Below are 24,367 nucleotides of genomic sequence, written 5' to 3'. Positions count from 1 at the left end.
CATGTGTGTGTGTGCCTCCTGTAACCAAGGAAGTGGAATGTGTCTCCAGATGGAATCCTGCTGGGGTTCTAACCGGTCATCTGACTGTTCGTCCAGGGCCTCGTTAGACGTGCTCTCCTTCAGGGATCTGATGAAGGGCTGCTGCTTGGCTGGGACGGACTCTCAGTGGGATTTCTTCGTTCCGAAAGCACAGAGCGCTTTTCACATTACGCTTTCCATCACGGCGTTGCTGAGAACGTTGTTGTTCCTCCTGTTAAAGGAGACACTCTTTGAAAAATAACTAGGTTTAGTTTAGTTTAGTTTAGTTTATTGTTTTTAATTGGTAATGCCTCCAAGAAGAAGGAAATCTCCGGAGAGGCCTGCGTCTTCGAAATTTCTTGAGAGCTGTAGACCCAGCGTAAAGGAAAGAACCGTGGGTCTGCCCAGTGTTGTTCCCAGCTCCACACGCCATGTGACCTTTGCACCTGCCCTAACTTCTGTGAGATCTCAGGACACTGGGGACTCTCGAATCTCTCTAAAGACTCTCTTGAATGCTATTAAAACCATGGAGGGAAGACTGGAAGGTAAAATAGACATTCTTGCCTCAAGACCATTTAAAACTTATGAGGCATCATATTTTCTTAAACGGGATTCGGTAAGTAAAGACCATAAATTAAATCATTAGGAAATTTGAAATTTATATAACAACAAGAGGCTCAGTGCACGGATTTGTGCAGGGGGGTGGGGGGGCGTGTGCGCAAAGAGGGTCCCTCAGCCTGGCGTGCACCCTCTCGTAATCTGAGATCCCTCAGGGATGTCTGACTGCCGGTTTAGGCCTGTGGAGATTGGGCCTACACCAGCAGTCAGACATCCCCTGGGGGATGTAGCAGTGTGCCAAGTTGCAGGTGGCCAGGGAAGAGCCCGAGCCGGGGCCAGGCACTGTACCGCTCACACTCATCCTGGCAACACTGCCATGGAGTCAGGAGGGGCTCCTGCCACCACAACTGCACTTGCCAGCTGTGAGCCCGGCTTCTGGCTGAGTGACGCTCCCCCTGTGGGAGCGCACTGACCACCAGGGGGCAGCTCCTCATTGAGCGTCTGTCCCCCGGTGGTCAGTGCGTGTCATAGTGACTGGCCAACTGGTTGTTCTGGTCGTTTGGTCGTAACAGTTGCTTAGGCTTTCATATATATAGATGAAGAATAGTAGTAACAATCCAGAAAGATAATGTTTGAAGGTCTGAGTAACAGGAAATTGGGTTCTTCACAAATAGGGGATACTGATGATACAAATAGAACCATTCTGGCTCTCACATAATTGTTTTTGGACATAGAAAATATCAGATTTTGCTTCACAATAACCATTGACATATCTAAAATCTAATTTTGATTTTATTTTTAATTCAAAATATCTACCTAATCTTAATGTTCAAATTAAGTTGTTTCGTTAAAGCCTAATTTTAAAATAGAAATACATGAATAGAAGCCCTAAGAACTTGAACGTCAGAAAATATTTTCCAAAGTAAACTTTTTAGAGCATCCATCCTTGCTTGATACTTAAACCATTAGTTACTACCGCACACCTACTTGAATGTCTAAAAGGGGAAAACTGATCGATCAGACCAAGTGTCAGTGAGGATGTGGAGCAGCTGGGCTTCTCACATGCCGCCAAAGGGAATGTAAAATGGGGCAGCCACTTTGGAAAATAATTTGGTAGTTTCTTTAAAAGTGAAACGTACTCCTACCATATGACCCAGCCATTCCACTCCTAAGTATCTACCAAAGATAAATGAAACCATTGTCTGCACAAAGACTTGTACACAGTTGTTCACAGCACCTCTCTCTGTAATCGCCGAAAGCTGGAAACCACTCACAGGTCCAGCACGTGAGCGGGTAGAGCTGTGGTAGAGCCACACGGCAGAGGACTGGGCAGCCACAGAAAGGCATGAACTGTGGATACAGGCAGAAGCTCCGCCCCATTTCACGTTACCTCATAGTCTTGGCTCCTCATCCCGTATTCTGCACTTGCGTGGCGATGGTCGTATATTGGGTTTGCTCGTTTATTCACACAAATTTATTTTCGCTTTGGAGTTTTCTTTAGAGGGAAAAAGGGCTAATAAAAAAGCTGGTTTTATTTATAATAGTAAATAAGCCCATACAGTTGGCTTCTCAGTGGCTGTGTCTTGCTCTGAGGCCGATGTTTGTGCTCAGGGAGAGTGATGCGTGGTCCTCGTTCTCCTAAGGTCAAGTCCATCCTGGACAAGAACGAAGAGGAGCTCTCGCAGGTGGTGAAGTGTCGCGATGCGGCGCTGAAGGAGAGCCAGAAGCTGAAAGGGGACCTGGAGGCCCTGGAGGAGAGGGAGAGCAAGAAGGTGGGCGTCCTGCCGAGGGGTCGCTGAGGAGGCGGGGCAGCTCACAGCACATGCCTCCGTGCCTGTCACTTTAGTGAGGACTTTTTTCTTTAAGAAAACTTTAGAAGCGCTTTAAAATGTTTTCCTTAAAAACGCATAATTCCACTCCCAATATTTTTCAACTTCCTGTCTTAATCAAAAGAAAAAGTCCTATTTTTTTCTGTTGCAGCACGTCTGATCTTGGTAATAGCCTGCCGCCTCTTGCTTTATGAACACAATATTCACAGCTACTATTTCTTGTTAAATTGTCACTCATTGCTCTCGACTTCAGCAAGGGTGAGCTCTGTGAAAACAGGTCCCATCCCCAACGTCTCCGTGACAGCAGTGCTGGACCGGGCCTCGCCCCTCCCCCTTCCCCTCCTGGTCTTCCATCCGGAGAGAATGCTGAGCAGGGCCCGAGCAGGCCAGCCAGGTTGTTGGTCCCAGTGTCTGTAGCTAGTATTTGTGCTGTGTGACAGGCCAGTAGTCAGGAAGCACTTGAGAGCTCTCGGTAGGATCCATGGGATCTGAGGTCTAGTTTTCTTCTTCTCAAAGTCACAATCACTTAAGAAACAAAATAAGAGTAAAATGTACTTTAATTATTCCTCTTAGCATCCTACCGTGCTGGTTCCCATACGCCTTTCCTGGAAGTAATGGGACTCGGCAGAAAGAACCAAACATCTTTCCCTGGTCTCATTTCCTGTTAGATGGGGACCTTTCAGCGACAGCTGGCGGAAGCGAAAGAAGACAACTGCAAAGTGACAGTCATGCTGGAGAATGTGCTGGCTTCTCACAGCAAGATGCAAGGCGCTCTGGAGAAGGTGCAGATGGAGCTGGGGCGGAGGGACTCGGAGATCGCAGGCCTCAAGAAAGAAAGGTGCCGGCGATGGCTTTTCCGCTTTTCCTTGTAATTTCCTGCTGCGCTGTAGTGAGGAGCAGCGAGATCAGACACCAGTCAGTTACACATTTCCTCTGCACACCACTGGTGATGCTGAGGAACTAGTCTAAAGTTAGGGGAATCTGGAATTTGAAACCAACATGATTTCCAGAATTTCAAAATTCTTATATTTCTGTAGTGATAGGAAGTTTTAGAAATTCATGTGATCTATTATGTTTTACCCTTGCTGTTTTCTATGCCTTTAAACTTGTCCTTGGATCTACAGAATTGTAATGGTCAAGGTAAAAGCTAAGTGCCTACTTTAGTTTGGATTAATTATCCATTTATTAGTGTCCCATTTAAAGATTAATAATTATTTTAGATGAGACATTCTGAGAACTACTTCTATTCTGAGAACTTCTAGCCATATTTTATTAGTAAACTCATTTGAATGTTTCAAATATTACGTAAAAGTTTCCCTTTTAGGTTAATGAACGAAAGGTCTGATTAGTAAGGCCTCTGCAATATATTATAATGTGCATATTGGAGGTGCGTGTCGCCTCTGTGTTATGAGCGGACGAGTGAGTTTTATAGTCTTCGTTGCGCTCATCTTTATCTTTTACATATTATGAATGTGCCTTCAGCACTTACTGGTAAAAAGAAATTCAAGGGGATGGCATTAAAAACAGTTTACCAGTCACAGTAAAATTCTAGGTACCTGGTGTATTTAGAAGCAGAAATCTTGACATCAAGCCAATTCATGTACAAGTGATAGTATGAATATATTCATTCACTGGTACAAAACTGTATGTAATTTATATGTTATATATATGTTATAAAATTACCAGACCGTAAGTTAATTATTGACATGTGTTGAGAGCTTAATGCAGCAATTTTCAACCTTTTTCACCTCATGGCAAATGTAACCTAATTACTAAAATTCTGCAGTACACCAAAATATGTATTTTTTGCCAATCTCACAAAAAAGTAGGTCTCATTTTGATTCATTCACATAGGAAAGCTGTTTTGTATTGCTTGTTGTCCTTTTTTATTGGCAGTCTAAGGGAAAAGAGGTCAGTGCCCGGGCTAAATAGGCAGGTACTGCATGTCTAAAAAATTCTTGTGGTACAAAAAAAAATTAAAAGTAAAAATTCATAAAGAACAAAAGAAAAATTCTTGTGTCCCATCGGTTGAAAATTGCCGATTTAATGTATCCAGCCAGACCTGCCCCTAAGTGGGGAGTTTCTCATCGTAGGAGCCTTCACTCCTCACCAGAAGCTGAGGCTCCTGGTTGTCCCCAGCTCCCCGATATCCTGGTCCGCAGCCTGTACGTGCCCTGGGCTTCCTGGGAGCGGCCCGTGGCCAGCGTGTCGCTCCGGGCTCTCCCCTCGTCACGGTCTGTGCTTCCCCCGCCAGGGCGCTCAGCCAGCAGAGGGTGCAGAAGCTGGAGGCGGAGGTGGACCAGTGGCAGGCCCGCATGCTGGTGGTGGACGCCCAGCACAGCAGCGAGGTAGGGGCGCGTGAGAGCGATACGCTGACGTGGTTTCACTGGCTCTTCCTGTGGTGGGAAAGGGAGGGAGACCGCCCGGTGCATGTCCTTTCCATTCCGGCCTGAGTTTGGACAGTGACATTTCTCAAATAGGAAATGGGCCTGCAGTCTTACAGGGAGTCGTTTATCGGGAATCCCGGACCAAAATGATGCCTAGTTCTTTTTTGCCTTCTATGTTTCACATTCTTTTCATTTATCGGCATAAATGTATGCAGAAGTTAAAGGGCTTGGAGAATACCTTTACCCTCCTGCAGAAGTAGCTAGAGCCCTAGCCGGCGTGGCTCAGTGTATAGAGCATCAGCCCACAGAGTGAGTGGTCATGGGTTCGATTCCAGTCAAGGGCACATAACCAGTTGCAGGCTCGATCCCTAGCCCTGGTCAGGATGCATGTCGGAGGCATTCAGTCGATGTCTGTCTCTTACCTTGATGTTTCTCTGTCTCTCCTCCCTTCACTCTGTCTCCCCCTCCCTTCTACTCTCTAAAAATCAATGGAAATATATCCTCCGGTGAGGAGTAACAAACGGAAAAAAGGAGCCAGAGTGAGTGATTCCACTATTAGGAGGACACATCCTCACGTGTGTGCTCACAGGTGTGCACACACCTGCAAATGTATCTACACATATGCATGTGTATAAACTGCACATGGATGTTTCATACGAATAAGCTTTTTCTGGAAGGTATGCAGGAACAGTTGCCAGGTCTCTTCTGTAAAGGCAGTGAGACCAGAAGGTCACAGGATCAGGAAGGTTAATTTAACGACTTAGAAAGGAGGATAAAGCAGGTTGGCTGCAAAGCTCTTCAGTGACCAGTACCCTTCCCATTGCCTCCAAGCGTCCCCGAAGCAATGTCCATCGCAGCTCTCGCACGTATTCCCGGCATCTGGAATCTCTGCTGATTCCAACGAAGGACTGTGTGGGCGGCACTTGATGTAGGGCAGGGAGTGGCTGCAGGTGCTATGGACGGTGTGCGTGTCACAGGGGAATGAAACCCGCTTCTCTTCCAGGTGGAGCCCCTGCAGAAGGCTCTGGATGTCGCTAGAGACGACAACAGGAAACTGGCCATGAGCCTGGAGCAAGCGCTCCAGACAAACAGCCACCTGCAAACAAAGCTCGACCACATCCAAGAGAGACTGGACTGCAAAGAACTTGAGCGGCAGGACTTGGAAACCTGCAAGTAAGGGCAGTGCCGTCACGGGGACCGGGGGCGCCCGGGGGGAGCAGTGCGGCTCACTCACACGTTCACACCTGTCCTCCTGTGGAGCTGGTACCCCCGGCTGGGCCTGCCGGGAGCCCCACAGCCGAGAGCAGCAGGGGCCGGCTGCCTGGGTCGCTCATGTCCAGCTCTGCCCTTGACGGGTATCCAGCTGCTTCTCCATGCAAAGACCAAGCCAAAATGGCACGGATACTGGTTAGAGGGGCCACTGGCATGTCCCTGCCAGCCCTTTGCTGACAAAAGCTTGTGTGTCCTTCAGAGCATGACCGGGAAAGGGAGTGGCAGGAGCCGGAGGGCTCGTCCCAGCCAGGAGTGGGGTCTGTCCAGGCAGATGTCAGTCAGTGGCCTCTGTTTCGGCCTGAGATGATTAGGTCAGACCCATCGAGTTCAGGCCACGCCACTCAGGTTTTGTCTTAACTGGGTGTAGGTAAATTGATTGAGATGGCAGTGCGTGCCATGAAGATGTGCACCCATGGGAATGCGTGTGCACGTAGATCTGCATTCCTCCCGGCTAGTGAGCATACGGGCATCGCAGACAGGTCTGCGCCAAAGCAGGGAAGGCGCTTTTCCTGTTGTGCGCGTGTTACATTCCGTGTAATGCTGATTATTGGTTAAAACGAGCGCGTGTCTCGTGCTTTTGGCTGGGCGTCTTCCTAGGAAGGACTGTCCGCTGCAGGGAAGGCCTTCTTTCCCTCTTTTAATGAGCTCAGGTCCGTGAGGCTCCCCGGGTGGCTGATCTGCTCACTGACCCCCTCCCCTCCTAAGCTGACTTCTAAAGGGGATTTCTCCTCTGTCCTTAAACAGAGAGCGCATGACCGAGGAATCCAAGGTGGAAGCAGAGTTGCACGCTGAGCACGTGGAAGCTCTGAGAAAGCAGTTTCAGACCGAGCGAGACACCGCCAAGAAGGCGAGCCAGCGGGAGGTGGCCGAGGTACGGGCCGGGGCACCAGCTCCTGCGCAGTTCTTCTTCGGCTCTTTTAATCCCCCTGACGTCAGGCCGTCCTGTGCTGTTTGTAAACTGCCACAACACCCGCTTCTCATGCTCAGTCTCTGCCAGCTGAGGGAGGGGGGTAAGGGCACTGCCCCCCGCGGCCACAGCCACCAGTCTCCGTCCACTCCCTCCTCGGGGCACACGGAGACGCAGGGAAGCCAAGGTCCGTGCTCGCTGACCCTGTTCAGTGGTCGCCACTCTCCACGGGAGACGGGGAAGCACCAGGGGACCCTCCCTCCCCGGTGGCAGAGGCTGCGTGAGCCTGAGGATGTGAAGTTAGGGGACGTCTGGGCTGCAGGGAAGGGCCGCGGGATGGAGACGGGCAGAGCTGACAGGTGCCTAGTGAGAGGGCGAGCAGAGCTTGGTGACACGTGAGCAGGACGTGTGAGCAGATGAGGACACGTCTCTCTCGGTCCGAGCAGACTGGGAAATGTCTGCGAAAGCGGCATACACGGGCCCGGTGGCCTGACCACCGGAGCGCGGCTGTGAGCCAGGAGTGGGCGCGGGAGGCGGTGATGGTGTGAGCACCGTTCTACAAGGCGGGCTGAGCGCGCTGGGCAGTCGGCAGGAAGGAGAAGTGGTTAGGGCCCAGCAGAGCGTTCTGTGGGGAAGAGAGCAGTGAAGTAAAAAAGCCACTTTCACAGAGAAATCGGACACTGCGTGTTGTATCCTGAGCACAGGGGAGGGAGGAATTAAAACAACTGTAAGACTTGGTTGGGTAGCTGGTCTGTGTTTTGCCACATTCGGTGCACTGAGCAATTGCATTTTACTGAGAACATTCACGAAGTCGATTTCAACTATTTCTGTAGGGCTCTGTAAATTGCAAAGCACTGTGTAAATAAGTTATAAAAAGAAAATTGTGTGGAAAATAAGGTGCACTGACATTAAAGGCACCTGTAGTCAGAGATCGTTGTTCAGGAAGCCCTTTTAACAGGATGGCGAACGTGGGAGACCGGGAGGACAGGGGACCCCGGTGAGCCGCTCCCAGTCCCCGCTCCGCCTCCCAGTAGCCGTGACTCACCTGCTACCTGTGCGCGTGGCTCACTCGGTCAGTTTTCCTGATGACAAAGTGGAAGTCATGGTGCCGACTTCCCAGGTTTGTTGTGGGGGTTAACCTGGAAATACACGGGAAGCGTTCATCACGGTGCGTGGACACGGGAAGTGCTGTGTAGACGCTGGCTTACCCGCTTCGGAAGGGCTGTGACGGCGGTGTTGAGGGGCGGCCAGCAGGTGGCTGCTGGGGAGCAGGAAAGGGTCGACACTGTGGCGTACAGTTAGGCTCTGAAGGCAGGAGCTCGTGCAGAGAGAAGAGGTACGAGCACCCGACTCCCTGCCCGCCACAGGGGACGCCCCTGCCCAGCTTCTCTTCCTCCTGCACATCCCGTGGCACTGACTTGAGGGCACGTGAGGTGGAGGGGACTCTGTAAGATACTGAAGTAATTTTTAAAGATAAACAGGCACCGTAAAAACGGTAAGAGTTCATTTGAATGAAAATCGATTTGACTCGGGGCATCCAGTCTGGCAGAAGGAGCTCCGGGGAGCGGCGTGCCGGACTCTCCGGGCGGGAGGGGCCGTGACCGGGGAGTTAGAGGCAGAAAGGCGGGCCGGTTGCTGCGAGGGCACGTCCGTTGGGCACGGCAGGTGTGTCAGGCGGATCACAGGCCTGCCTAGTGTGGCCAGGTGGTTCTTGGTTAGGTCTACTTCCGGCAGAGCCAGAACTGGCATTACGTCGTGGTTCGGTGACCGAGCTTGGCAGACATGACTCCATTTCGGCCTGTTGACCGTTGGACAGTTCCCTCCTTGGATCAGACACAGGCTGACGGGGGACGTCTCACTCTGGTGCTGCTCCCGGCTGCCGGCCTGTGGAAAACACCGGCGTGACGGTCACAGGTCCCGACGTCCTTCTCCGAAGCTCTTGGCGGCGCTACAGTCGTGACTTGGGGTTCACGTTATCTAAGTCAGTCCCTCTTCTTCCTTTTCTATGTCCTCATCTCGGGGACGTGTGCCCGGTGGTGAGCAGCTGTGGCCGTGCGTGGAGGGACTCCAGTGCCAGGGCACTGCTGGGGTTCACAAGCAGGTGGCCCCGGTGTCTGGGCGCGTCTCTGAGCCGTGATCCTCGGGACCCACACCAGACCCTCTGGAAGGCGTCCTTCTCCGGCGGCTGGTTTGTGCAGCAGCGGTGTTGGTCCCAGCAGCTTCCCGGTCGTCTGTCGGACGGTAGTCGAGGGCTGTCCTACAGTCAGGAGCAGCCTTCCCCGAGAGCCTGGGTGCGGCTGGAGCGCGGTTTCAGCGCAGGCTCTGCCTGTCTGAGAGCACAGCCGCCTCTGCCTCGCTCCTGTCAGCGCAGGGATCTGCCGGGGACGCTCGCTTTGAACATGAATGGCTCCAGGGACGTCCCCTTGGAGTCGGGGCTCAGACTCGAAGGGTGGCCTCCACGGAGACCAGTAGGATTAGTGGTCTGTAGGCCACGCGGGTGGTGCATTCTGGGTACCCTTGCCTTGTGTCCTTTGGTACAGAACCTGAGGCGAGGTCCCCAGGTTTGGATTTTTGACGTGGGTTTGGAAATAACCCCTCCCCGTGGTTAGGGAGTCTGACACGAGAGAGAGAGAGAGAGGGGCTGAGTGTGTTCCAGAGAAAGAGGAGGTAACGCAGAGCTGCAGGGGCACGTCCACGGCGTCGGGGGGTTGGGGTGCCCACTGGGCAGGGGCCTGCGGGGTGCGGGCAGTGGCCTGTCTGCAGGCCAGGGGGAGGCAGAAAGCGGACAGTCCTAGAGACCTCATGTCATAGGGTTAGGAAAGGGCTGGGCAGAGGAGAGGAACGGGAAGAGAAGTTCTTGCTCTGGGGAGGAAGCAGGGTACCTCGAAGTCAGCTCCTCCTGGTCAGTTTGGTTTTGAGGTCCCCAGTGTTTGTCCACACAGGACCAGGGTCAGGTGGAGCCCTTCGGCTGTGAAACATGCACCGGGGTCCTGGGCATCATGTGACCTGGTCATGACCCCTGAGCAGTGACTGTGGCCAGGCCTGCGTGCCTTCTGTGCTTTGTCTTGTCGAGTTGCTGTATTGTCCTGGGAGGTCGGCTGTCACACACCTTTCCAGTGATGAACCTGAGGCTTCGGGAAGTTAATTACCCAGAATTCCTTGGCGAGTCAGTGGTGAGCTGATACTTGAACGTAGGTCTGACTCCAAAGCCGTGCTCTTAAAAGGGCAAGTGTTGAACTTGCATTTAAATGGTTTATCTGTTCTAAGGAAGACTGTGTTCTTTAAAGTTAAAAATTCTGAAAATCCCTTAGCGTGTTCCTCCACTAATTACTTAATCAGACACCATTGCTATTGCCTCACTGACCTTCCCTTTTGAAAGACAGGTTCAAAGAGAACACAGTGTAGGGGGAGAGGTGAGCATCGCCTGCTTCCTACGTGGAGGTAAAGATGTCACATTCCTGCGTTCACAGCTGAGGAAAGCCCTGGAGGACGCCAATTGCAGGTCCGTGGAAGTGTCGCGCACCAACCGGGAGCTGCGGCAGAAGCTCACGGAGCTGGAGAAGCTGCTGGCCAGCAGCAAGGACAAGATCAAGAACCAGAAGGCCCAAATCAAGCTCCACTTGTCGGCCAAGGCGAATGCTGCTCAGAACGTGGAGAGGATGAAGGTTGTACGACACTCTGTCCCCCTCACTTCCTTGGTCTCTCTGAAGACCTGGGGAGGATGGCTGCAGAGCACTCCCAGCCCTGTGCTCCCCGAGTGACAGCTGGGCCGGGACAGGCAGGTTGCCCTGGGGGACCGTCTCTTTCCAGCCACGATTCTGCCGTGTGTATGTGTGGTTTCTGTAGCTGCCAGGGTCACGTCCTAGCTCCCCACCGACCCTTCACGGGGACCGGGCAGGACTCTGCTCTGCGGGGCCAGTGGGCGGGGCGGGAGGAGAGCCCAGGAGGACTGGTGACTGATCTCTCGTGGGATTCTTTCTGTCACCCCATCGGCAAAGAGCCAGCTCTCCCACTGACCTCTCTCTGCTATCTCCTGTTTACCTTCAGCAAATAGAAATGGAATTGAGGCAAATGGAGCTAATTAAGGATCAGTACCAGAAGAAGAACTATGAGCAGGTAGGTGATTTCTAGGCTCTGCTTACCCTTCACATCAAACCCCAAACTTGGACCCAACTGTCTCCCTGTCTGTGCCCCAGTCGCTGAGCATCCAGAGATTTGTGTCCGAAATGACGAACCTGCAGAGGGAGATGCAGCTGCTGGCCAAGAGCCAGTACGACACCTCGGCGCGGAACAAGCAGCAGGAGCTGCGCCTGGAGGCGGAGCGGAAACTGAGGCAGGAGCTGGAGCGCCGGTGCCAGGTAGGTCAGACTCAGCTCAGGGGTGAACTCGGCCCGAGCACCCAGCGTCAGAGCACCCGGGTCTACTGGATCCTGAGGAGAGAGGCTGACAGGGGGTCATCTACACTGAGTCTTAGGGTCACAGTGTCTAGGGCAGCGGTTCTCAACCTTCCTAACGCCGCGGCCCTTTAATACAGTTCCTCATGTTGTGGTGACCCCCACCTATAAAATTATTTTTGTTGCTACTTCATAACTGTAATTTTGCTACTTTATGAATCGTAATGTAAATATCTGTGTTTTCCGATGGTCGTGACCCACAGGTTGAGAACCGCTAGCAGGGTCGCCTAAGACCATCGGAAAACACAGATATTTACATTACGATTCATAACAGTAGCAAAATCACAGTTATGAAGTAGCAACAAAAATAATTTTATGGTTGGGGGGCACCACAGCATGAGGAACTGTGTTAAAGGGTCGCGGCGTTAGGAAGGTTGAGAACCACTGGTCTGGGGAGAAGCCTGGCTTCAGCTCCGGCACATGCGCCCCGTTTTCAACTGGATAAAGACGAGTCGCTTTTTCAGTGACTAAAGCTCACCTGTCAAAGTGCGAGTCCCGCAGTGAGATTTCTGAGCTGAGCCCGGGTTGGCGGGACTTTGCGCCCGTGGCTCCTCCCTGTGGCCCAGATACTCCTTTGCTGTCCCAGGACCTGAGCTGCTCCCACCCTAAGGCAGAGCTGAGCGTCACGTCCCCGGGGAGGGCCTGGGAGGCATCGAGCGCCTGTCCCCCGGCAGACCCTCCATGAGAAGTAGCCCTCCAGCCCCTTGGTTCAGGAGAACCCGTGCTCAGAACCAGCTGTGGTCACGTGCGCACGGGCGGGTAAGCTGAGCAGGGCTTTCAGCTGGCACGCGGGCAGGCCTGAAGGCAGACGGCACCGTGCACTCCGTGGACGGTGGCTCACTTACTCCAAGGTGGACGCCTTTTGGTTGATGCGGTCCGTTGGACTGTGTAAAAGTCTCTGTGTCACCTTTTCAGGAGTTGGAGGAAACTGTCAGACACCTGAAGAAATGTAAAGAGGTGACGGAGAGCAAACTGAAAGAAGCCAGTGTGGAGTCGGAACAGGTAAGGCAGGGCCGACACGGCCACCTTGCCTCACACCTCAGTCAGCGTAGCCCTTCCTTAGCCTCCGCGAGGCGTGCAGCAGGCAGGGGCCGCCGCTCAGGCCGGCTCTGTCATGAGGCGGAAATCGCTTTTAGATTCAGATGGTGGGTCCCGAGGAGAGAGACTAGAACGCTGAGGCCCCAGTCCCTCCCCTAGCGAGAGGGGAAGCCGGCCGGTGCGGGCTGAACGCTCCGCTGTGTGACGTGAACCAACGAGGGGGAGCTTTGTTCAGTCTCTGCCTGGAGGTGTGAACTGCTTCCTCTGTTCTCCTAGCTCCACTTGGCTTTTGGAAGGGATTTAAAGTCATACATTTTTAGAGCTGGAAAGGGTCTTTGAAATCAGTCTCCCACCTCCACCCTCACTTTCCAGATGAGAAAACAGAGATTCTTAAGCTTAAGGTATCACGTGATGTTGCTTTCAATTGGCCACGATTTTCCCTTCTATAGCGTTAAGTTAGATGGAATAAGAAAGAGACTGTGGCCTGCGACACAGCTGAGTGAATGCCAACTGGGACCCCAGGTGCCTAGGAGGCTGCCTCTGCTGTGAGCGCCTCAGTGTCGGCCAGGGTTAAGCCTACAGCTGTTATTGATAGATGGCTCAGCTAAGTTTCAATACATGCTAGCTGCCTTCTCGTTCGCCATGCAGGAGGAGACAGGATGCACAATGCCATTCCAAGCATCTTTCTTCCACTCCTGGTAAAAGTGCTGGAGAAAGGTGGGGTTCGGTTTGCTTCGGGGGGTGGGGCTGGCACTGTCACCAGGAGGCACACAGACCTGGACAAGGCCTTAGCTTTGTGGCTTTCTCAGCGTTAACACCGAGGGGAGCTCTCTGTCCTGCCCCTGCCCACCTGGCTACCACAGGACAAAGCCGCCCATTGCTGAGGACCTGCTCCACGCAGGCGCCAGGCGGGGAGCGGGGGGAACGAGCCAGAGCCCGCTCTCACGCACGTGCCTTCCCAGGCAAGAGAAACGGCCGCTCGGCACTCAGCATCAGACGAAACGCTGCCCACGGAGCAGTCCAGGGGACAGTCCTTTCACTCTTCCTCCAAGGAGAGGTTCTGCCCTTGTCGCGAAGCTCCTCCTTGTAAATTCACATCTGTTGGCTCTGCCTTCGATACCAGTGTCCCAAACACTCAGACCAGTGCCAGGCGTGTGTCAGCACTCAGCAAGTATGTCAAATACGTGAATGCTGCTTCCAGTTCGTCTTCACAGACAGACTGTCCGAGGGACTGTGCTCTGACAAAGACACTGTGGACGTGTGTGCTTCTGAGCTAAAGTCTAAGATGTTTCTGAGAAAGGAAATAAAAAAATACTACGTACAGTAAGCTGGTCCCATTTCCCAGTAATTCATTCTATTACTTTCATAAAGCACAACAGAGAAGTCCAGGCTTTACAGTTGAGGGACTTTGGGAGAACCATTTAGTCTTAAAAAATAAAAGTCTAAATTTCAAAGCATGGCTTGACATTTTAATCTTGAGCGCCATCTTGGACGTCATTCTTATTTTCTCCCGGCTTCTGTCTTGCCTCCGTCCACACGCAGGAAGCACTGAGCAGGGCGTGAGAAGCAGCAGGCCCGCCTGCACTCTCTACTCCTCATTGCAAATGACCGTCCCACCTAGAGCAGGTGTGCGATGCACATAGGTGCCAGGACCTTGCAGTCAGGTTTGGGTCTTGCAGTCCTAGGAAGGTCTCCTGAGCTAACACACGAAGACGTCTGTTACTGTCACTTTAACCATAACATTCCTGTGCTCAGATAACAGCCAACCTGGAAGAGGCTCACCGCTGGTTTAAGTGCAGGTTCGACGGCCTACAGCTCGAGCTGACAAAAAACCGGCTGCAGAGGCTCCCCCAGGAGAGCAGGTGCTGGGAAGAGGTGGGCATCTCGGCGTGGCTGGCTCAGCAGTTCTTACGTTTCTCATCACGGACGCTCTCTTCATCAGCTCCCCTCTCTCTAATCTGTGGCTTTCTCTAAACTACTGCAAGAAAAGCAGTGAACTAAACGTTTCCTACAAGCCCCACCTCCCCAACTGCCCTGGTTAGCACCACCTCGAATAAATAAGACAGAGTTTGAGCAGTGCTAGGTGTGATCTCTTCCCACCAGGACCCAGACCAGAGGCAGGAGGCCATCGCCACCCAGTCGATCCTGCACCGGTGGGAGAACAAGCAGAACCTTAGGCTTATGCCCAGGAAGTACCACCCTGAGCTGGAGAGGAAGTGACTCCCTGACCGCGAGGAGCTGCACCCACAGCCGCGCCGGGACCCAGCCAGCGCCGGGCGGGCCTGCTGCCACCGCCCCGGACACGACGTCCACGGGGCTGAAGACTTGGACCTGAGTTTATCCCTTTATGAACTCCTGACGATCAATACAAAATCACCCATCTTTTTCTTTCCCCGTTTTCCACCCAATAAAGTTATATTAATTTGTGTATGATAATCGAGGCTGTTGCTGTTTTCTAAGTACATTCTATCAAGAAGCACTTGGTGAGGTTCTCTGTCGGCACCTCGACAGGACACTTGGTTTCCGGAACTGTCCCAGCCTGACTTCCAGTCACGTCTTGGAAATAGAATCACCTGGAAAATGGTAGGAGCTGGCCAACTGTGTTGTAGGGTGATTCCCAGGCACCATCCGTGAGACCAGTGTCTCTGCTTACGTAAGGGCTCTGAGCGTGTGAGTGCCCGGAGGCTGTGGGCACAGGAGGTCAGTACAGCCGTCCGCGGCTGCGGGAGGCGCTGCAGCATCGCGCTCCCCGGCAGGAGCAGTAAGCCGCTCGCTCTGTTCCCAGCCGTGAACGGGAGAGAGCTAACTACGCACATGGTGGCACCGAACCGGGCTCAACTGCCGCTCGGGTAATGGCAGCCACTGCTGACACCATCGGGCCCAAGTCAAGTGGGCAGCTAGGCAACCGGAGAGGATGTCCGATACAACTTCAGAAGCTGCCGAGCCCAGCAGGCAGACTGTCTGGTTCAGAAGGACAAGCTGAGCTGCTTGCCGTGGTGGCAGAGCCGGCCGCTGAGCCTACGGAGCAGGGGGTAGGGGGCGGGCGCCTCTCTGCCAAGGCCCATGGGATCTTTATAACGTCACTCCCAGGCCAGACCAAAGACCAGCTTGGAAAGCAGCCTGCTCCATTTGGTCAAACATTTCCTTAGCTCACCCGACGCCTTGGAGGCCAATGATTTTGTGGGCCTTACACGGCCTGCGGGCCAGACGCTCCCACCTGTTACGCAGGGTTTGGGGAAACATGGATGTGAGCATTGGAGGACTTCTCAGAGAGAGGCTGAGTGTTCGACATCCTCCGGAGAAGTGTCGTTACCGCGGTGAGACTCGGTTAACTGGCTTTCAGAGCAAGTTGACTGGAGCGCGTGGAACTTCCCGCAGTGAGGGGCTCTGGCGGGACGGTGCACGGTGAGGCTCTGGCGGGTGGGACGGTGCACGGTGGGACGGTGCGATGGTGCACGGTGGGATGGTGCACGGTGAGGCTCTGGCGGGTGGGACGGTGCACGGTGGGACGGTGCACGGTGGGACGGTGCACGGTGGGACGGTGCACGGTGGGACGGTGCACGGTGGGACGGTGCACGGGTGGACGGTGCACGGTGGGACGGTGCACGGTGGGACTCTGGCGGGTGGCACGGTGGGATGGTGCACGGTGGGGCTCTGGCGGGTGGCACGGTGGGATGGTGCACGGTGGGACTCTGGCGGGTGGCACGGTGGGATGGTGCACGGTGGGGCTCTGGCGGGTGGGACGGTGCACGGTGGGACTCTGGCGGGTGGACAGTGCACGCTCACACACCAAGGGGCTCACGCACAGGTCCAGAACGGGCTCTGATGGCTGTGAGTTCCCAGACGGTCAGGACAGCCGTGTGCTGTCCATGTACTGGGAAGGGGGAGCAGTTGACGCTTCGTGCCCCTTGTGGTTAGGATGGTGGCTCTGAAGAAGCACGTAAGAATGAACGGACATTAACTATTGTGTTAATCCAGGAACAAGACACCTCTCCTGTTCATTTGGCTAAAGAATTTAAACTTCCTTGTTGAGTCTCCAAAACTGGGCCAGTTATTTAGAGCAGCGGCCGCCAACCGGTGGGCCGCAGACCACTGCGGGGCCGTGAGGTCCGAAAGGTTGGCGCCCGCTGATTTGGGGTCTCCCAAGTGAGGGAGCACATCTGTGGATGACCTCCAGTGGTCTAACGCCTATGGGATCGTCCCTTCAGACATTCTGTAAGGACGTATAGTTAATTGAAGGTTTGGGGGAGTCATAACCTTTAAACACCCAGAGATGGGGGGTAAGATTGATGTTATTTAAGGCTACAAACTTGCAAGTAGGAAATAAGCCATAGAAACGTAATGCACAGCACAATGATAGAGACAACGTGTTGTACTACAGTCATCAAACGTGCGTGGAGGCTAACCATTATTCCAACCACTGAAAAGAGGATGATTGTGCCAGATGGTAAGGGAGTAAGTGTGGCTACAATGGCCATCATGTTACAATGTACAAACGTATAAAAGATGGCGGTGGAGTCGGCGGAAGCTGCACTCACCTCCTGCCCAGGACCCAGCAACCGGAGGCTAGACGTCTAGACGGAGACTGCGGCCACGCGCTTACAAAGGCGCCGCGTTGACACACGTGTTGGCCCGAGCCCACGTGCCGCTGTGAGTCTGGCGGGGTGTCTCAGCTGCACAGGTTCCCCCTGAGGAGCGGGGGTCCCAACCCCCCGCCCTGCCCCCAGCCCAGAGCCCAGAGCCGAGGAGGAGCCCGCGTGAGCTGGCGGGGAGTTTCTCCGGGGAGACGGGAGCCTGCTGGGACCCAGGGTCAATGCACAGGCTCTTTCGTGCAGACGTAGGGCTCAGCAGCTTAGAGTCATGGGAAGAGACTGGGTCGTGTGGCTCGGGGACTGGGCAGAGGGTGCAAGGTCCCTGCGCTCAGTGCCTCTCCACCCCACCCACACACCCCATCTTTCCTGGGGGAGCACTCCCTCCATGGGGCATCAGCCTGCGGAGTGCACTGTCCCCCCTCCAGCTTGCACTCTGCGGAGGAGTCGGCTGCAGTTGGGCCTCCTACCGGCTTTCTGGGAGGCTCTCGAGGAGGCCCGGGCGGACTGGGGGTCGCGGAGACCGGGCCGCTGCTCCGATGCAGGGTGCCCCCTCCATGTGGCCACGTCCCGGGCTGTCTGAGCTGGTAAACTTCGCCGGCCGCACCCTGACAGCTCCCGGAGACCCTGCCCCACCACAGACGGCTGCAGGCCCCGCACCGCAGCTTTGCTGAGGGGCCCGTGTTGCACTTTGCAGCTCAAACAGGCAGTTCAGGGCCGGTCGCAGGCAATGGCTCACCTTGGCCTGCACCAGAGTCTCTCCAAGAGGCCCAGAAACAACACCCAGGAGCGGCTTCAGACCACACTATCCCATGACCCACTAGCTCCACCAATGACACCCCAAAGGGAGACCTTGGCAGGCACCCTCACTGGGGCGCATTTCACTTCATGTGGTCAGCACCCCCACAGCAGCTCGTACGCTGTGGGCAGGGTCAGTCCTCATAGCCAGCCAGCCTGGGGGTCCACACCACCAGGGACGAGGTGAAGGAGACACAGGCGTCCCGGAAGCACAGAGCCTGAGGCTCACTGCAGCAGGAGGCTCACATGACCACACAGGGCATTCCCGGAGCACCCCGCTCAGTGTCAGGGAGACTGCGCCCACCGCTGAGCCCCGCAAGGCGTCTACTACATAAGGCCACCCATCAAGACTGGGAGACAGAGCAGGCCTACGTAACACACAGAAGCAGAGAGAGACAGAGAAACAGGCCCCAAACGAAAGGCCAGGAGAAATCTCCAGAAAGAGGACTAAATGAAATGGAGGCAAGCAACCTACCAGATCCTGAGTTCAAAGGCCAGTATTACCTGACACCAAGACCAGACAGAAACACTGTAAAAAGGAAAATTATAGGCCAATATTCCCGATGAACATAGATGCAAATATCCTCAACAAAAGACTAGCAGACCAAATCCAATAATACATTAAAAGGATCATACACCATAATCAAGTGGGATTTATTCCGGGGATGCAAAGTTGGTACAATATCCGCAAGTCAATTTATGCGATACATCACGATAACAAAATGAAGGATAAAAAACACACGATCATATCAATAGATGCAGAAAAAGCATTTGACAGAATTCAACATGCTATTATGGTAAAAACTCTCAGCAAAGTGGGGACAGAGGGAACATACCTTAACATAATACATACATGGTTCAATAGGGGGAAAAGGAGACATATGTAATACAAACGAACAAATGAACAAAAAAAGCCATATATGGTTAACCCACAGCTAACATTACACTCAATGGTAAAGAGCTGAAAGCTTTTTAAGATCAGTAACAAGAAAAGGATTTCCACTTTCACCACTTTTTTTTTTTTTAATCCTCACCTGAGGATATTTTTCCATTGATTTTTAAAGAGAGTGGAAGGGAGGGGAAAGACAGAGCTGGAGAAACATTGAATCGAACCTGGGACCCTTCAGTCCTTGGGTTGATGCTCTATCCACTGAGCCAAACCAGCTAGGGCCATTTTCACCACTTTCATTCAACATAGTATTGGAAGTCCTAGCCACAGTAATTAGTCAAAAATAAATAAACAAAAGACATCTGAATTGGAAAGAAAAACTATCATTATTTGCAGATGACATGATACTATATAAAAATAACCCTAACGAATCCACCAAAAGCTATTAGAAGTGATAAATGAATTCAGCAAAGTAGCAGGATGCAAAAATAAAATAATTAATATTATACACCAATAACAAACTAGCAGAAAGAATAATTAAGAAAACAATTCCATTTACAAATGCATCAAAAAGAATAAAATATCTAGTAATACATGTAACCAAAGGGGTGAAAGACCGGTACACAGAAAACTATTAACACATTGAAGAAATAAATTAAAGAAGATACAAATAAATGGAAGGATATACCATAACCATGCTCAAGTATAGAAGAATTAATATAGTTAAAATGTCTACTGGTATACTACCCAAAGGAACCTACAGATTGAATGCAATCCCTGTCAAAATACCAATGTCGTTTCTCACAAAAATTGACAAGTAATCTTAAAATTCATATGGTACCACAAAAGACGCAGAATAGCCATATCAATCTTGAGAAAGAAGGTATCACGCATCAAACTATCCTACAAGACTATAGTAATCAAAACAGCATGGATACTGGCACTAAAAACAGACGCCTTCCGTACGTCCCTAAACACAGCCCACCTTTCCTGCGGGGTTTCATGTTGGCCATAAAGAGGGGGAAGATTGCTTTTGATTATATCAAAATTCTTGAGTTTTACAAAAAGACAACATAAATACAGTGGAAAATACATTTAAAGACTTACATCCAGAGGAAATAAACAATGCCTACAATTAAATTTAAAAAAATAAGACGCACTGTTTAAAAAATAATGGGCAAAGGATAGGACAAAAGCAATCCAGAGGAGGTAAAAAAGCCAAAAGGTTAATAAACACATAAGAGAGATTTCAACCTCACCACCACCCAATGCAACAGCCATTCTCCACCTGCCGATGGGGGAGACCCTCCCGGTTTGACGTGGCCTGGGAAGCAGGTGTCCTCACACAGGGGCACGGCCACAGGGAGGACCATGTGACCACGCACACAGCCTGCCGTCTACCAGCTCCAACCACAAGCGGGGTCAACTCTTGGCTCCCCCTGTGAGGGCTGGCCCCGTCCCCACATCCTCCGCATCTCGGGGGGAACTAGCGCTTCCCCCAGGAGCGGGCCGGGCCTTCGAGTGGCTAACAGGACTCACAGCAGAACGTCAACGTGCCCACACGGCGACCAGCCTCTTTCCCCAAGCTGACCGACGACGGCCAGGACTGGAGGTGGGGACGGGGAGGACCCAGGCCCAGGAGAGGGGGGAGCTCCCCTCCCTTCCCCTCCCCTCCCCTCCCCGCCTGCAGTCACAGGACACCTCCCCTCCCCTCCCCTCCCCTCCCCTCCTGCAGTCACAGGACACCTGCAGGCTTTGCTGTTCTCCCGGAAACACAGTCAATGCGGACCGTCACCCCAGAGCTCACTCACCCCAGAGCTGGTCCTGCGTCCAGAGAGCGACTGGAAGGCAGCGGGTTTCCCGCTGTGGGTGGGCCCCGGCCACTCTGGATCCCGGCTTCCCCAGGCTCCAGGAGGCATCACTGCACCTGCTGGGCCTCCGCCCGGCTTCCCTTCCGGCACGTGGTGCTCCCTCTAGCCGCCAGCCCCCGCGGTCAGGGCGGTCAGGTCGGCGCGCACCTGAGCTGGAGATGCAGCCTCAGGCCTGGCCCACGGCACAGACGTCCCAGCATCGGTATCCCAACGAGACGGACCTAATCCCGTAAAGCGTGTTCCTAGCAAAGGACTTGTCCCACTGCCTCCAGGAACGGGGTTTGCTTAGCTAAGAAATGCTGTGCCGCGCCCAGACCCCTGGGCAGCCAGAACCTGAGATCAGGCCCAGACGCCAAGTTTGGGAGGAGGGAAACAGCAGCGCGCCCGGCCTCCGCGCAGCTGTGGTCAGTGAGCCCGAGGACCTGTTCACTGGCCTCTCCTCCCCTCACGTGCTTGCCCTCCCTTTTCTGAACCCCAACACCTGTCTTTCTTCAAATGCCGAGTGGTCCTGCTGATTCTCACCCTCCCCAGCTGGCTTTCCGTGGGTCCAGGACCTTCAGGTGGGGTTAGGAACTGTGCGTGATGTGCTTACCTCGATGTCCGCCCACAGAGTTTGATCCGGGCCGAACAGTGGGCAAGGAGCACACAGCAGGGCTCCAGGTGTCCTTTCAGTGCCCATGGAGGTCCGTGGGGGCAGAGCTTCCCGCATGTCATTGCTCAGACCTGCAGGATGCCCCATTTCTTTCCAAGTGAAAACAGGTGGCACCTGCCCTGTGTTCGGAAGCTGTCTGTGTCCCACTCACGTAGTCCTGGGAGGCAGCACATGTGGTTCACATTTGTTATCCTTTTCTGAGCCGTTTCTTCTTGTTTTGCTTATTTTAATTGATTTTAGAGGGAGGAAGAGAGGAAGGGGGAGGAGAGGGAGCGAGAAACATCAATTTGTTGTTCCATTGATTTATGCATTCATTGGTTGATTCTAGAGAGGAAGGGAGAGGGGGGGAGAGGTAGAAACATCAATGATGAGAGAGAATCATTGATCGGTTGCCTCCTGCACGCCCCCCACTGGGGACAGAGCCTGCAGCCCGGGCATGTGCCCTTGACGGGAATAGAACCTGGGGCCCTTCATCCTCAGACACTCTACCCACTGAGCAAACCAGCCAGGGCCACTGGTTGCTTCTTGTGTGTGCCCTGACTGGGGACCAAACCCACAACCTTGGCATATTGGGACGAAGCTCTAACCAGCTGAGCTACCCAGTCCGGTCGTCTGTTTTGCTTATTAAAAAAAGAAATACCACCACCTCACACAAAGGTGATCAGTCACTACCTCCCTCCTCTTCCTCGGTCAGGTAAGAGGAGCACCTGGAATGCAGGGCATGCAGTATCATGCCTCGCCCACATGAATCCCAATAAAAAGTTAATCTCTCCCCAAATTAAGCTTCATGTTTTGGAAAAGGTTAAAGGCTGGCACAACTGTATTAGAGGTACAATTCTAAATTTATGGGAATGTACTGCCACCTACTGCACATAGAAATTATTGCAGGAGTTTGTCCCTCCTGGTTTTATAATCAAGCAAATACCTCCAAGCGTAAGTGAATGTGTAAGATACGGTGCCGCAAATAGCTTGTAATGTAGACTGCCTTGTAAGCTTTCATTCTCTCAGCTGAAATTTTTTCATCTCTTCAATGTTCCATTTTGTCTTTTTTAAATTCCATTTTCTGCAGCCCTTTCATTGAATTTTGGCAGTTGTTTTTAATTTCATAAAACTCGTCTTCTTTGAGCATTCCTTTACAGCATCGTTCCCTATGTATCCAATATTTTCTCATCTGGGATAGTAATCGCACCTCATTTTCAGACTTTCTGCACTAGTTCTGCTCCCTTTGAGTGCCCCCCACATTTGCTTACATGAACCTGTCATGTCGGAGGCTTTCCTCAGATGTCCACGCCTGCCTCGCTCTCCTCCTGTGTGTCACTCGCCAATGCACCGTCTGCTTCCTGAGGAGCCTCCGGCCAGCGAGCTCCTGCACGACACAGTCCACGGAAGGAGAGCGGTCTCAGAGGGTCAGTGGAGAATTCACGGTGCCCTTCCTTCCTGTGGAAACAGCTTAAAAGCATCACTGCTAATGAAAAGCAAGATGGAAAGCTGGGGGACTTCTTTGGTGCAAACAGAAAAAAACAAGCAAGGGTAAAAAGTGGAACTTCTTATAGGGTACTAATAAATTCCTGGGGCTTAGCGCCCGCAACCCAGGCATTCTTTCTTACGGGGAGAATCTAGGGCACAAATGCAGCCGAGAAGGATGGAATGGAAACCTGGGAAAGGCGCTCCTGCCATTTCTCACCGTGGCTTCTCCTAACGTGCAGGCTTTACTTTTCTTCCGCAACAGAATGGGTTACCTGCCGGTCGGCCACAGGACAAGCACAGAGCAAGTTCCAGCCCCTCCAAGTTTCCCAGGAAAGGAGGGAGGAAGCTGGGCCGGCTAGATCGGTGCAGGAGCAGAGCCCGTGCTCAAGCGCTGTGACCGTAGAAAAGAATCCCACGTACAGAGTGGCACCAGGACCCGCCCATGGCTGAGGAGGTGACAGTGAGACAGTGGATATCAGCTTTTAAAGTGACAGCCCCAAGATGCTGTCTACAGGGCTTTTCCCAGGCTGACGCCCGGAAGCCTCCTTTTTCTTTCTAAAATACAGCCCCCCCCCCCCCATTTCTGCCATGAGTCTGCCTGAAGCAGGAAGTTCCTCTGAAGGAGGACCCGAGTAAGGGGAAGCTTGCTAGTGACCCTGGACATGCTGCTCAGTCTCAGATGTGAGACGGGATTATAATAATTACCAAGCACACGAAGTAACACACTTTCATTATAAAAATACTTTATTTAAATTACATATACATATACATGTGCACACAGAGGGACAATAACACTTTACTTATCACATACAAATCCTGCTCTCGGCTATGAATACAGTGTGAACAGCCCACTGCACTTCTGATTCTGTCTCAGGCTTATTTCCTCCCACCCTTGAACTAGGTTACAATCCACATGCATGTTTATAGCATTTATTTTCTCCTAAAAGAAACTCTAAAGTGCTGTTATTAAACCAACAGTATGTCTAACAAGTATTGTTATCTTAGATCCAAGAACATACAATACTTTATTCCATATATACAATCGCCAGCCCTCCTACATCCCTAGTGATCTGGAGATGGAAACCAGGCTATGCTACTGAGCATCATCCTCTCTTTTTTGTCAGAAAGCCACTGTCAAACACTGATAAAGCATTTCTTTAACCCTTTGCACTCGCTTGCTTTTTTCTTGATTCTTTTATCTAATGCTAACCGTGTCGAGTCACACTCAACATCCGAGTGCAAAAGGTTAAGCTGCCTCGGAGCACAGTGTTCTGAAGTAAGCCCAGCCTCCCAGGTCTCAGTCTACGTGGCTAAGACACATACAGATGAAAAGGGAAAAATTAACTCAATTATTTGTCTTCCTACCATTAACCATTTTAAATCGTTTTGTTACAGATAAGTGAATTGCATAACTGTGCTGACATCAGAAATATGTCTTTGCTTTAATAAGCAACCTTTTGCAATAGCAACAGGCACTAAGTAATAAATGGCTGACAATGATGATGTATGTAGAAACGTAACAAACATTTCTCACAAATAAACATGTGCTCAAGTCCTGTATTTAAGGAATTGTATTGAGAGAGCACATCTGTCTTACTGCTGTGTTCTGGTCTATCACAGTATCGGGTACAGAGCAGG

The 24,367-nt window shown here is 52.3% G+C and overlaps 1 protein-coding gene across 7 annotated transcripts in view; it reads left to right on the top strand.

The window, feature by feature from the left end:
- CCDC150 (coiled-coil domain containing 150) overlaps positions 1-14,899 on the top strand; it is a 43,777-nt gene extending 28,878 nt beyond the window's left edge. For 2 of the 7 annotated variants that reach the window (XM_028153189.2, XM_008146560.3), the window contains 11 exons: positions 2,220-2,348; positions 3,074-3,243; positions 4,660-4,753; positions 5,796-5,965; positions 6,809-6,935; positions 10,442-10,636; positions 11,019-11,087; positions 11,168-11,329; positions 12,341-12,427; positions 14,219-14,338; positions 14,567-14,899. In XM_028153189.2, the coding sequence (XP_028008990.2) occupies positions 2,220-2,348; positions 3,074-3,243; positions 4,660-4,753; positions 5,796-5,965; positions 6,809-6,935; positions 10,442-10,636; positions 11,019-11,087; positions 11,168-11,329; positions 12,341-12,427; positions 14,219-14,338; positions 14,567-14,683 (1,440 nt within the window). In that variant the 3' untranslated portion in view covers positions 14,684-14,899. The other 5 variants (XM_028153195.2, XM_028153193.2, XM_028153191.2 and 2 more) reach the window with 5 other exon arrangements.
- The last annotated feature ends 9,468 nt before the right edge of the window (positions 14,900-24,367 follow it).

The sequence above is a fragment of the Eptesicus fuscus genome, chromosome 11 (genome assembly GCF_027574615.1).
Source record: "Eptesicus fuscus isolate TK198812 chromosome 11, DD_ASM_mEF_20220401, whole genome shotgun sequence".
NCBI lineage: Eukaryota > Metazoa > Chordata > Mammalia > Chiroptera > Vespertilionidae > Eptesicus > Eptesicus fuscus.
This window is presented reverse-complemented; position numbering and strand designations above follow the sequence as displayed.